Raw genomic sequence first — 13,227 nt, 5'->3', positions numbered from 1 at the left:
CTGGCTCCTTCGACAAGCCTCCCTGCCCCGATCAAAGTGCGACACTCAGTGCATGTCCCGGCCCCACGCTCCCAAGCTTGAGCGTGGGAGTGGGGTAGAGAGGGGGGGAGGGAAAAGGAGAGAGGGGTGGGTACTGAATGACTTCGCTTTCACCTAGACTGCTCTTCGCCCAAGCCAGAAGAAAGCAAAGGGGAAAGGGCTGCAGGGTACATGATTTATTTTCACTTGAACATGGAAGGGAAGTCTCACACTCCCCCTTCCCCTTTCCAGGGGGAGTGTATTTTTATCAGCAACCCCTTTGCCATCCGCCCTGTGCGGGAGCAGGGAACTAGGCTGCCCTAGTCCTCTTACCTCAGACTCCCTTTCGGAGGGTTTGACCAAAGGGGGGAAAAGGAAGGCGCCACACCAGGCAGAGGTTTCAAGCCATGGAATGGAGGAAAACGAGGCAGAGAGGAGCAGCACCAGAGGCCGGCAGAGAGTGGAGAGGGCCACAGCTTCTTTGTTTTTTAAAAATTCTATAATTTGGGAGAGGGTGGTGATTAGTTTCCAAAATACGCTTCAGAGTCCCACCTTCCACACAGCTCCCTCACTCAGCCCTTTGGTTTTTGCAGACAAAATTTAAGAGCCCTCAGAAAGCCAGAAGTACTGATGACCCCGCAATGCACCCGGAAGCAGTGTTCACTTCGATCCCCTACAAAGACTATGTTCTATGGACTTTGCTTCTCCCTCTACGTTTGTCTTACGGCTCAGTGGCAAGGTGGCTGTAGACGCACATCAGGAGGGGACGTGGGAAAGGGAAACAGAGGGGAAGCCCAGGCACGTGGGTGCAGGGAGGGGTGGGGAACACCGCTTCCATTTTCCTTTGTCTTTTCCTTTAAAAAAAAAAAAAAAAAGGCAGGGGTGTGATTGGTCGGAAGGGTAGAGAACAAACCCCAGAACGGTATGTGAGCTCCAGAGGTGGGCGGGGGGAGCAGTCCCCCGAGAGGTGAGAGGTGAGAGGGGAAAGGTCAGGGCAGTGCCTGCAGCATCAAGTTCCTCAGCAGTTTCTGCCGGCCCAGCTCGTAGTCCTCCTCGTCCACATTCACCAGCAGCTTGATGGCTTCGTGGCCCACAGCCTGCTTGAGGGAGTCTGTGATAAAGACACCTTTGAGCGCCTCTAGTAGCGAGCCGTTGATGTAGTCGCGCCAGAAGGCGTCGAGGTAGGTGAGCTCGGAGAACTTGATGTCGCAGATGATGGAGCCCAGGTCCCGGGACTTGAGGATGGTGTTGGCCTGGTTGAAGCGCTCGAACTGCCGCTCCAGTGGGTCCTGCTTGTTCGAGAACACGTTGCCTTGCAGGGCGGTCTCGTGCTGGCAGTATTCGGCCCGAACCCGCAGTCTGATGTCTGTGGGGAAGAGAAGACACGCACAAGCCGTTGCGGAGGGGGCGCGGACAAGCGGGCTCGAGAGGCTGGAAGACCGGCGGAGGAGCAAAGCTGGGAGCGTCACCTGACGGCTTTCCTGCCTCTCCCCCCCGGGACCAGTCCTTTCCCAAGCACCTCTGAAATCCTCGCCCGAACACACGAGTTTCCTTTAAACGGGCCAGGCCCAGGCCAGATCACCGCCATCCCTCACGAGGAGCACCCTGCTTCTAGGCAGTATGTTCCTAACAGGCACAAGTTCATTTAATTGTTTTCATTTTGTTTTTAATATATTTTTTAAATGCTTTATTTATTTTTGAGAGAGAAAGAGCGTGAGCGGGGGAGGGGCAGAGAGAGACAGACAGACACACACACACACACACACACACACACAGAACTCAAAGCAGGCTCCAGGCTCTAAGCTGTCAGCACAGAGCCCGACGCCGGGGCTCAAACCCATGAACCTTGAGATCATGACCTGAGCCGAAGTCCAAGGCTTAACCGACTAAGCCACCCAGGCGCCCGCAGGCACACGAGTTCATTTCAGTATTCGATCAAAACTTGGTCCATCCTACAATAAGGATGTTGTAACAGCATCCCTTTGATCTCCTATTAACTAGAAAGACGTGAATTGGACTCTGCCACAAAGACAGAGGAATTCTCTCCCCACAGATGAGGCCGTTCAATCCCACTAAATCATTCACCCATTCAATGCGAGCCTGGCACTAAACAGCGTAAACTGCCCGGGGTCTCAGCACTTCTATTTCCCCCTCCCATCTGCTCCACCTCCAGAACCCTTAAACTTCCTCACCACATGTCTGCTTTTCCTTGGGATCTGGTGTTACTGACTTCCGGCGTTTTCGCTGGCTCCCGAGTGTGGCTCTCCCTCGAGCTGGCCGCTTGCTACACATCTGAGGGCCCGACGTGGGGCAGCACACCACAGGATAGTGGGGAGGCACTGGCCAGAGGGGAAAAGGGGAAAAAACACAGTAGGGGAAAAGGAGAAATACAAACCAATCTCTTGGAATGAGGAAGGAATCACTTAAGACTTAGCACTAAAAGCCTACGGGACCTGAAAAGAGGACGCACGATGTGGGGACAATCACAGGACGCAGGTGAAGCACTAACACCTCACCTAATTTTTATAGGGCTAGATGCTGGGGGAGCGGGGGTGAGAGAGACCCAGTGCCCTTTCATGCAGGCTGGCGAGGCTGGAAAAATGGCGAGTTGAGGGTCTTCTTCTTTTTTTTTTTAAGTGAGCGCTATTCCCAAAATGGGGCTTGACCTCACAACCCCAAGGTCAAGAGTGCATGCTCCGCTGACCGAGCCAGCCAGGAAAATTCAGAGGAGTTCCTATCTTCTTACCTGTTTTAGGGGATTGGGGAGGCCTCGGTTCTGGATCGCTGAGGGCTCTGGGGGTCACGTAGCGAATTGACGTCTCCTCCAGATACTTGTCTACAAGATCGGGGCACACTACAGGAGGGGAGGGGGTCCTTCAGGAAAAGATGCACCCCCCCGCCCCCCCCCCCCCCGTCCAACCCTCCCACGGGCCTCCTAACTCCTCCTCGGTAGCCCCCAGGGTCACCGACTCCTCCCCACCAGGCTCCTGTGCTGCCGGCTCCAGGCCTCCCACCCCTGGTCCCCGGGCCCCGCGGTCTGGCCCCTCGTGCACCCTCACCGGCCCGTCTCCTCTTGAGGGTGACGTAGGGCAGCAGGTCGTGGCGAGTGATGATACGCAGCAGCTGCAGCACCTGGCGGAAGTTACTCTCATCACAGCGGCCCTGGCGCTCCAACGCCAGCAAGAAGTCACGTCCGTTTCGGATGAGGCCACGCTCGTGGTCATCGATGACATCGACAAAGAGGAAGGAAAGGACGCGCACGTCCCTGTGTGTCAGGTGGGCGCCCACGATGTCAAACATGCGGTGCAGGCTATAGAGCCCGTGCTCCTGCTCGCCGCGTTCTTCGGGCCACACCTGGCCGGCCCGCCGCTTCAGGCCCGCCATGCCGGGGGCTCAGGTGCGCGGCGCGGTCCAGAGTCCCCGCTGGGCGGCCGCGGGCCCCGCTACGCTGTAGGGACGACGAAACAGAGCCTGTGAGCCACCCGGTGGAAGAACTGGTCTTGTTCGCTCCCGCACCCCCAGGGCCTAACGCTGTGCCTGGCGCGCGGCAACACCGAGGGTTTATCACGTTTTAAAAAGTGATTACTGCAAAATAAAGCCCAGAGCTCTCCACATCCAACAGCTGTTACCTGAAGTCCGGACCCTACTGGAGAAACAGGGTCGCGATCCCTGAGAGTGTTATATGCAACCTAAGGCTGCAGACTCAGCAGGAATTGCCGTTAGAGGGTACCCCGATTCTTCCCCTGCCCCCCAAATACTGCTTTCGGTCCCTTTGTGCTCTCCCTCCTTCCCCCAACCATCTCACCTCTGAAAGGTAGGCAATCCCGAGAAAAGTAGAGAATTCACTTTCTTTTTTTAATGTTTATTTGTTTTTGAGAGAGAGAGACAGAGTGTGAGCCAAGGAGGGTCAGAGAGAGAGGGAGACACAGAATCCGAAGCAGGCTCCGGGCTCTGAGCTGTCAGCACAGAGCCCGACACGGGGCTCGAACTCACAAACTGTGAGATCGTGACCAGAGCTGACGTCAGATGCTTAACCCACTGAGCCACCCAGGCGCCCCAAGAATTCGCCCTTAACTAACATGGAAGCTGCAGGAGACAAACCTACAGACGGACAGTAGGGAAACTGAAAATCTTTAGGTAAGACCTAGTTTTCATTCTGCCCGTATCATTAACAAGCTAGCTGTGTAGCTGTGTGACTTCAGGCAAGTCACCTCACTTCAAAGTCGCACTGTCCCCCATCTACAAAACATGAAGGAAAGAAGCTACTCCTCAGACTTGTTAAGAATCCAATTAGAAAATACATGTGAAACTGCTGGGGCGATGATTGTGAAAGAGATTTCAAAGAGATAAGCACCCCTGACCTCTGCAGCCCAGAGCCACCCCCTCCCCCAACCTTATCCTCATACTTCCTGCAATCCAACCAAGTTCAAAAGCCTAACTGCACAGGAGGCTAACCAATAATGTTCACCCAAACTCATGGATTTACATCAACGAACATTACTACGTTGAGCACGCTCGTGACCCTCCTATGCCAGGTGAACTCACCAATGATGTTCACGCACCATTTGGATATATGCCCCTTCTACTCCTTCCTCGTGGTTGTCATTTCCCCACCCCCTCGCAATGACCCACAGCAGCCGACACTCGTTCTATAATTTGGCATTTGTGGGTTTTTTTTTAAATATTTATTTATTTTGGAAGAGAGAGAGCACGAGAGAGAGAGAACGAGGAGAGGGGCAGAGAGGGAGACAGAGAATCCCAAGCAGGCTCCACGCTCAGCAAAGAGCCTGACGCGGGGTTTAATCTCACAGTCGTGATCGTGACCTGAGCCAAAATCGAGTCAGATGCTCACCCGACTGGGACCCCCAGGCGCCCCCATAATTCAGTGTTTGGCTCACCAAGTTTCAGCATCAAGCTGGGTAATGTCAATGACCTGTGACCAAGCCTGAAGTCCACAGGCTTCCACATCCACACTTGTCACACACACGTGCCGCCCAATACTGTTCCACCAAACCACAGCTCCAATCACCTGATCCATTATATATTCCTATTGAAGCCACTTCTAAATACGTCTCCAATCACCTCCACCGCCCTGCTTCAGGTCCTGATGATCCCTCACTTGGACTATGGCAACAGCCTCTCGAGGGCTCCCCTGCCCACCAATCTTAACCCACCTAAGTCCATCCCTCATATCCAGCTGAATTCGCTATCTAAAACGCACAACTGAGGAGCGCCTGGGTGGCTCAGTTGGTTAAGCGTCCGATTTCAGCTCAGGTCATGATCTTGCAGTCTGTGAGTTTGAGCCCTGTGTCAGGCTCATGCGGACAGCTCAGAGCCTGGAACCTGCTTTGGATTCTGTGTCTCTGTTTCTCTCTGCCTCTCTCCCACTCATGCTCTGTCTCTCTCTCTCTCTCTCAAACATAAACGTTAAAAAAAACATTTTTTGGGGGGTGCCTAGGTGGCTCAGTCGGTTAGACATCCAACTTCAGCTCAGGTCATGATCTCACAGTCCGTGAGTTCGAGCCCTGCATCAGGTTCTGTGCTGACAGCTCAGAGCCTGGAGCCTGCTTCAGATTGTGTCTTCTCCCTCTCTCTCTGCCCCTCCTCTGCTCACGCTCTGTCTCAAAAATAAATAAAAACATTAAAAGAAACCCACATTTTTAAAAATAAAATGCGCAACTGACCACATCACTTTTCTGCTCAAGACCTATCTACAGCCCCCTCCTTACCTAGAACACTCCAGACTCCTCACACAACACGCCAAGCCTTCTGAGATCAGGCCCTGCCTACCTTTTCAACCTCATAACCCACTTTTGATTCTCTACCGTTATCGGTTTGTTTATAACTCACATACAGCAGGCAGCTCATTTCTCTGTCCCTTTCTTCAGGCTACTGCCATTGCCCGAGTGCCCCTCTCCCTTCTCTGTACCCTACCCCCCTATACCACTCCTCTTTTTCACACAGCTAACTCCTACTCGTCCTTTGCGGGTCAGCTCAGATGCCATCTTCAAATTCCTTCTCCACACCTCCATGCTGGGATACGTAATCCTCTTCTGTGCTCCTATGGAACGTCATGCGTATTTCTTTTAAACCCCATTTGTGTATTTATCACCCCAGCCCATCTTAAGCAACTCGTGACAATGGACTAAGTCACATTCACCTTTATATTCTCAGCGCCTAGCAATGAATAGAGGTTGGTACACAGTACTCACAACCTACTGCACCGAGCTCAGTCTCCAAGAGATCATCAAAAGCAGCATCAATTAAGAAACAAACCCACACAGGGGCGCCTGGGTGGCTCAGTCGGTTGAGCGTCTGACTTCGGTTCAGGTCAAGAGCTTGCAGTTCGTGAGGTCGAGCCCCACGTCGGGCTCTGTGCTGACAGCTCGGAGCCTGGAGCCTGCTTCGGATTCTGTGTCTCCTTCTCTCTCTACCTCCTCCCAATTGCACTCTGTGTCTCTCTCTCTCAAAAATAAATTCAAAAATTAAAAACAAAAAAACAAAAAACAGATACACACACCCTGGTTACCACGCATACATTCTAGCTAGCCATAGCCTCCCCTACGCTGTGTGGAACTACCCATACCACGGCACCCTACTAAACAAGAAGATTGGTGGTCCCGTTTTATACACCGAGACACTGAGGCTAAGTTACAAAAGAGAATAAGGCACGCCAGGGTGGCTCAGTCGGTTAAGTGACCGTCCGACTCTGGACTTCAGGTCAGGTCATGATCTCACGGTTTGATCAAGCCCTGGGTCAGGCTCTGCGCTGACAGGATGGAACCTGCTTGGGATTCTCTCTGCCTCTCCCCTGCTCACAGTGTGTGTGTGTGTGTATGCTCTCTCTCACAAAATAAATAAAGTTTAAAAGAGCGAGAATAAAATGAGCCACTTCCAAAGAGCCAAGGTGATGGGGTCTTAGAAAACTGCAGAGCAAGTGAACCCAATCCTCCCTTCCCAAGAACCTAAAAGGGAAGCAAAGACTCATACCCATAAGAAAAGGGGAGCTCCATCCCGCACTCACTTAGCCCCCAAACATGGGTTTGATATACAGACAAGAAATATGGCTCACAGCTACTTAGGAGAGCCCAGATGCCCCCCACCCCCCACTCGCCTGCTGAGCATGGGAACAGCTGGGAAAACAGCTACCCAACTACAGGGTAGTTTTCTCTGTATCTTCCTCTCACCTGTTGTACTTACTGGGTACAAATGGGGGCGGGGTGGGGGGGGGTGCTGAAGGAAAGTAACTCCTTGCTCATAGCAGGCAACATGAGAAAACCGAGCCTCCTTAGGCGTCTCCCTGTTCCCTGTCCCACCTGTTCCTCTTGGCCAGCTGCTGATTATGAGGATCTCAGAAAAAGCAGATGGGCAGGTTTCACATTCAACCAATCCTAAGAGCAGGTTGCTAGAGAGCTCCCTAATTCAAACTGTTCTGACTTTAAGTCCCCGGAAATGAAGAAATATGGTCCCTACATACCTCGCCCCTGGAAAATGAGGCAAAATGCAGGAAAGCATTATGGTCCTAATTATTATATATCAATGGATGCAATTCTGTAATAGACCTCAGTCCTCTGAGGGTTAACTCCCTAGATAGGAGGGAAGAAACAGCCACCTTAAGTCCTAGACCCCAGGCTGGATCATTCAAAGTGCCAGGAATTATCAGCGCTTCTAGGTCAGTGGTTCTCAACCACGGAGGACGCTGCCCCCTCCCCCCCCCCCGGACATCTGGCGATGTCTGGAGACATTTCAGACTGTTATGACTGGAAGGGGTAAAGGACTGTGCCAGTGGCATGCAGTGAGTAGAGGCCACGGATGTCTCTAAACATCTTAGAATGCCTAGAAGAGCCCCCACAACAAAGAATTATCCAGCCCCAAATGTCAATAATGCTGAGGATGAGAAACCCTGTTCTCGATGGACCATGACACGAAGGGGCCAAAGAAGAGAGACAGTATGTCACCGTCCCCCCTAGATCTAGAGACGGAAGCCATTGGGTCCCTCTGACCCAAACCCATCGAACAGTATTTCAGAAGAAAAGCAAAGCCGGTCAGACACAGACTATAAACTCATAAGTCCAACGAACCCGAAGGAGTCCCACCCACTCCAACCCTGGCTTCTCTAACACCTGCGGCTGCCATTCAGGTGAGCAGCAAGCGGTGGGCCTACACTCTCTTCGGCCCCATCCCAGGAGGTCGAATGTGACCTAGTTCAATCTGGATCTCTACGAAGATAAGAGAAATGCCATCCTGTGCAAGACAAACAAAAAGGATCCTGCCCTTAGGCCTCACAGCCACCTTTCAAGTCCTGAACCTAGAGTTGCAGACCCTTCCTTATTTGACTGCTGATCAGACATCCTGCTTATTCTATGAAGCAAAATGTAGAAGAGGCTAGAGTTTCCCAAGGCCGTGTCCTTGAGAGAACTGTCAGGAGGCTGACGGGCAAGCTAATACGCACCCCCCCCACCCCACTTAATTATCATCTGGGATGGTGAGTTCACTCAGTTAGCAATCCAGATGGGGTTCCAAGAATCGATCTAACTTCAGTGCTGAAAGAACATGCCCAACTTCCTCTTAAACCAAAATATACTCAGCTTTCTGTGGCAGTGAAGCTTGGGAACACAGCTTAAATTATACAGAGATCCCAGAGAGACCAGAGTCGTGAGGAGAACGTACCCCCTCTAAACAACAGAATTAAGAGAACTTCTGAGTCCCGGTATCTGAAATATTGCCAGATAACAAGAAACGGACCAAACACTCCGCTCAACGAGAGTCCTGATCCCGCGGGCTGCTTTGAGTCCACGTGAGAACCTAACAGGGGTCCCCCCACTACAGTTCCCCAAGAATAATTCTTTATTCCGAGGAACCGCCGCATTTCCTGAAGTTGTAGTTTTTTGCTAGTTTGTTTTCTTTAGGGAGGCCCAAGCCAGCCCAGGGCCAACAGACCGTGCCTATATACCTACAGAATTGTCTATCTGGTTTCTACTTCCAAGCAAACACTAGTCTCATCCCAACCAGGAATGACATCCGTATTTTTTGAGGTACTTGGCTCTCTCAGAAGCCCTTAGAGGACAGTCACGTGGAGGAAACAAAAAAGAACGATCTCTTGAAAGGAAGACGCAACTCTGGTATCATCGCAACCAGGATGACATCTGTATTTTCGTAGGACTAGAGGTATTTGGCTCTCTCCGAAGCCCTGGGGGACGAAAGTCATGTGGAAGAACTAAAAGAGTGAGGTCTAGAAAGTTGGAATGAAAACAGCACGGAGAAGCCTGAAGAGGGCAGAAAGAGCTTTCCTGCTGGTGGGATAGGGAAAGTGTAGCCAAATATCTGGAAGTCAGAATTACACAGTATGTTTTCAAAAGGAAGATTCCAGGAACCCTGAACAACGAAAAGACAAAGGTGAGGTGCTTCAGCAGCCCTCCAAGAGTAACACTCAGAGACACTGTACAAGGGCACCAGTTCCGTATGTTAAAAAAAAAAAAAAAATGTGTCTCTCAGAGCTCGCCAAGAAGACTAGATAATGACAAACCAAAGCTGGGGGCTTGCCCCCACACACCTGATTTCTGCTCTCCTTTTCCTCCTACCAATTTCCAGTTATCCAGAGACACAGTGACTGCAACAGGTCTTATGCACTCAGCTAGGTAGGTGAAAACACACGTTCCCTGGCCTTGAACCCCTTACTGGGCTCAACCCCAATGCATTTCTCTTGCCATTCCCATCCCCTTCCATTGTTCAAAAAAAAAAAAAAAAAAAAAACCACCAAAAAACAAACAAACAAAAAAACCATAAAAAGTTCCAGACTTACCTTTGCAAGAAACTTATTTTCCCAGGTCTCTTCCTAGCACAAGGTTGGAAGCCAGCAGCAAAACAAAAACAAATGAGGGGGAAAGAGTCAATTTTCAAGCATGATTTTGAAACATCAAAGGCCCAAAGAATTAGTCAGTCCCAGTTCCAAAAATACACAGACACACCTAAAGCCATTTCGATTAAAATGATCCACTGTGAGCTAAAGGGGAGAACTCACTCCCAACCAAGTCCCCAGGCCTCCCTAACGCTCTACTGGCCAATTCACGAAACAATACCAACTCCCAGAATTTCCAGCCTGGGTGGCTCATGGCAAGAAAGGTCCCAAATTCGACAACTTGCGGGAAAACCAATCATCCTCTGATACCTTCTCACCTGACTCCTCAATGCCTTATGAGACCCACGTCTTTCGTTACATTTTTGTTACATTTTAACACTGACTTTCAACTTTAGGGAGAACTGGAGACAGGGAAATGATTACAGCCAAAGAAGGCACTTTCTATCCCTTCGCTTATCAGACCAGACCTAGCCTCCAAATTCTGTCTTCACCCTTTCCCTTTGCACACAGTGAAAACAAAATATCCACTGAGGCCGGGCTCCCTGATACAACTACATTTCACCAGGGAACCTTTCCTATATGTGAACGCTGACCCCTCCCTCTCAGCACTTAAACAGAAAAAAAAAAAAAAAAAAAGAAAAGAAAAAAAAAAAGTCTGGAAACTAAAGCAATCATTTAATTATCCAGGCTGCCCAGATGCCATCCTGTTTTCTGTTCCCTTTCTCAGACTTCCAGAGCCTCCACCCTGGCATGTAGGGCTCCAAACCAGCATGGCTGTTTCCCCATTCTTACACTGCTAATTGCTAGAAACTAGAAAAGTCCTTTACTCCTTCTACACTTCGGTGGCGGTGACACCGGCTTCCCCGTTCTCCCTTCTTTCCCTGACCAGGAAAAACAAGGGAACAGTAAGTCAGGGAGCCTCTGGAAAGCAAATCCAGTTGAACCCTCATCCGTTCTCCAAATTCCCTAATTCTCCCAATTCCCCATTTCTCCAAACCATTCCCTTCTGCCCTTCCCACCCTATTAAAAGCTAAAGGCCTGGCAATTAGAATTGGTTGCAACTGAGGCTGCTTAACTCTGCTCGCTCTTCCTTTCCACGGGGAAAGGGAAACCCCCAACCTCTATCCCCCGTGCAGCTCCACTGTCCTATCTCCCAGCCCATTCCCCTTCCTCCCAAACTTTCCTCTTAGTCTCTCACTTTCCCCATTACCTCGTCACACCGCCACGCTCTCCATTCCCCCCAATCTCCGCGCTCTCCTTTTCCACCCAAATGCTCCCCTAGGCCCTTCCCCCTCCCACCTCCAATTTCACACTTTCAAAACCCCCCCCCCCACACACGTCTGAAGTCCCCTCCTCACCCTTTCCCACCCCCTCCCAAGACCGCTCTCCAGAGTCCAGTCCCTCCCACCACATGCCACCGGCCTCTTCCCCTCCGCACCCTCGGCCGCTCCCTCCCGCGCCCACCGCCCTCAATCCGGCGGGATCGCAGCCTCACTCCCACCTCGGCCGCGCCAGCACCCCCGGCCGGGCCCGGCCCGGCCCTTGTTTACGCCCCTCCCCGCGCCCAATCCCCCGCCTCGCCCCTGCTCTCTCCCACAGTTGCCACCTCCCCCGCACGCCCCCTCGGCCGCTCCCCTCCCCCACCTCGCAGCGTCCCGTCACCTCCCTCTCTCGAGGTTCTCGGGCTGGACGTCGCCTCCGCCTCCCCCTCCACTTTCCTTCCCCTAGCCCTCCGCGGCCCCGCCCGGCCCCGCCCCGTCCCGCTCGCCTCCCCCTCCCCACCCCGCCGCCCCGCCGCCTCACTCTCGGCTCAGGCTCGGCGCCGCCATGTTGGATCCATCCGCGCCGCCCTCCCGTGCCGTCGCACGCCGCCGCATCCGGGCTCCGGCCGCCGCCGCCGCCGCCGCCGCCGCCGCGGGGGAGGCGGGGAGGGGGGGGCGGCCGCGTCCGGAGCAGCGCCTCCCGGAACCCGGCCGGTTAGCGGCGGCTTCGAGACCATAGTGAGGCATGAGCCGGGGTGGCCATGCTAGGTGTGGGCAGCCTGGCAGCGGCATTAACCGGGGCGTGGATAGCTTCACTTTGGGTCGAGAGACTAGAGACTGGCAGCCATCTTGCTTTGGGGCAAGCGGGCAACGCAAGTTCTTCCCGACGGCGGCTTCAGGGCCGTCACGAGGAGGGAGTGCGGGTTGCGTTCTCGGGTGTGAGGACGTTGGCGGCGCCGGAGCCGGCCGGTGTCGACTTCAAGACCCATCGAAAGACTGGGACTAGCAGCCATGACTCATGAGGGCGGAATCTAGCAAGGGTCGGACTGCCCCCGCGAACTTCGGGAAAGGTTCACGATCGGGATTTGACCTTTGCCCTGAACTTCCGGTAAATCCGGACTTTCCGTAAACCTTAGTCCGGAGTCGAGAGCGCTGCTCGGATGCCCCCTCGGATTTCATTCTTTGAGCATTTGCCTTTTAAGCGCCCGCTTCCTGAAGGAAGTGTCGCCAGAGCCGAACCTTGGACTGGTGGGAATTGGGGCTGGGGGGGCCGGATACGTTCTGGAGCTGTCAGCAGCCTGTGGGTTAAAGGAGAGGTAACAGAGGAGGCCTGGGAGAATGGGAGGGGCCGATGGCGCAAAGCCTTGTAAATTAGTTGATTTTATCCGAAGGGCCGTGATTTCATTCGAAGAGCCTTGGCCGAGAAGGGAACAATTGTGTTTGCGTTTTTTAAAGATCGCTGGTTGCAGTAGGGAGAATGGATAGGAGGGAACGAAGTTAGAGGCAAGGAGACCAGTTGGGAAGTTTTTTTACCCAGGCAGGAGACGGGGGTGGTCCGCCCTAGAGAAGGGCGACTGCAGGCGGAGAAAACTAGATCGGAGATGGGGATGAGGCCGAGGTTATTTCCCAGTGCTCTGACTCGGACAACTGGGGGAAAGTGATGCCATTTTCTGTTTTGTTTGGGGGGAGAGAATGAGTTTTCGGTGCCTGTGGGATGCCTATCAGACAATTGAATATTCGGTAACGTGGATTGGAAGCCCGACAGAAAAGTTTGAGGTGTGCGTGCGCGCCAGCGAGCGTGTGAACGTAGATAGTTGTTGAAGCCGGGGAAGTGGATAAGACGGCCTGGGGAGGGATGTCTGCGTCTGAAAAATGAGGGAAGAGAACAGGAAAGGGGGGCGTTGAGAAGGGGCAGACGAGGGGAAGAAGGAATCCAGCAGAGAAGTATCAGGGAACCTGGTCAAAGTGATAAACGTAAGAGATTAGGTAAATGTGGACTAAACTGTGACCAGTGGGTATTGCAAGATTGCCTTTAGTAATTTTGAAGCACCTTGTTTCAGAGATGCGGTGGGATAGGAACCAGAATAA

General features: G+C 52.7%; 1 protein-coding gene across 2 annotated transcripts; it reads right to left on the bottom strand.

Annotated features, from left to right (window-relative positions):
• Window positions 1–200: 200 nt before the first annotated feature.
• DEDD (death effector domain containing) lies at window positions 201–11,793 on the bottom strand. Of its 2 annotated transcripts, none has more exons than XM_058701594.1 (6): window positions 11,681–11,793; window positions 9,821–9,853; window positions 3,078–3,466; window positions 2,765–2,872; window positions 2,211–2,357; window positions 201–1,384 (listed from the first exon to the last, which is right to left on the bottom strand). In XM_058701594.1, the coding sequence occupies exons 3-6, from the start codon at window positions 3,400–3,402 to the stop codon at window positions 1,008–1,010; spliced, it is 957 nt and encodes a 318-aa protein (XP_058557577.1). In that variant the 5' UTR covers window positions 3,403–3,466; window positions 9,821–9,853; window positions 11,681–11,793; the 3' UTR covers window positions 201–1,007. The 2 variants fall into 2 exon arrangements, with proteins under 2 accessions (XP_058557577.1, XP_058557576.1); XM_058701593.1 differs by lacking the exon at window positions 11,681–11,793 and adding an exon at window positions 11,522–11,604.
• Between the last annotated feature and the right edge of the window lie 1,434 nt (window positions 11,794–13,227).

Source organism: Neofelis nebulosa, chromosome 15 (assembly GCF_028018385.1).
Source record: "Neofelis nebulosa isolate mNeoNeb1 chromosome 15, mNeoNeb1.pri, whole genome shotgun sequence".
Lineage (NCBI taxonomy): Eukaryota > Metazoa > Chordata > Mammalia > Carnivora > Felidae > Neofelis > Neofelis nebulosa.
Note: the sequence above shows the minus strand (reverse complement) of the source record. Positions and strands in the feature narration are given on the sequence as shown.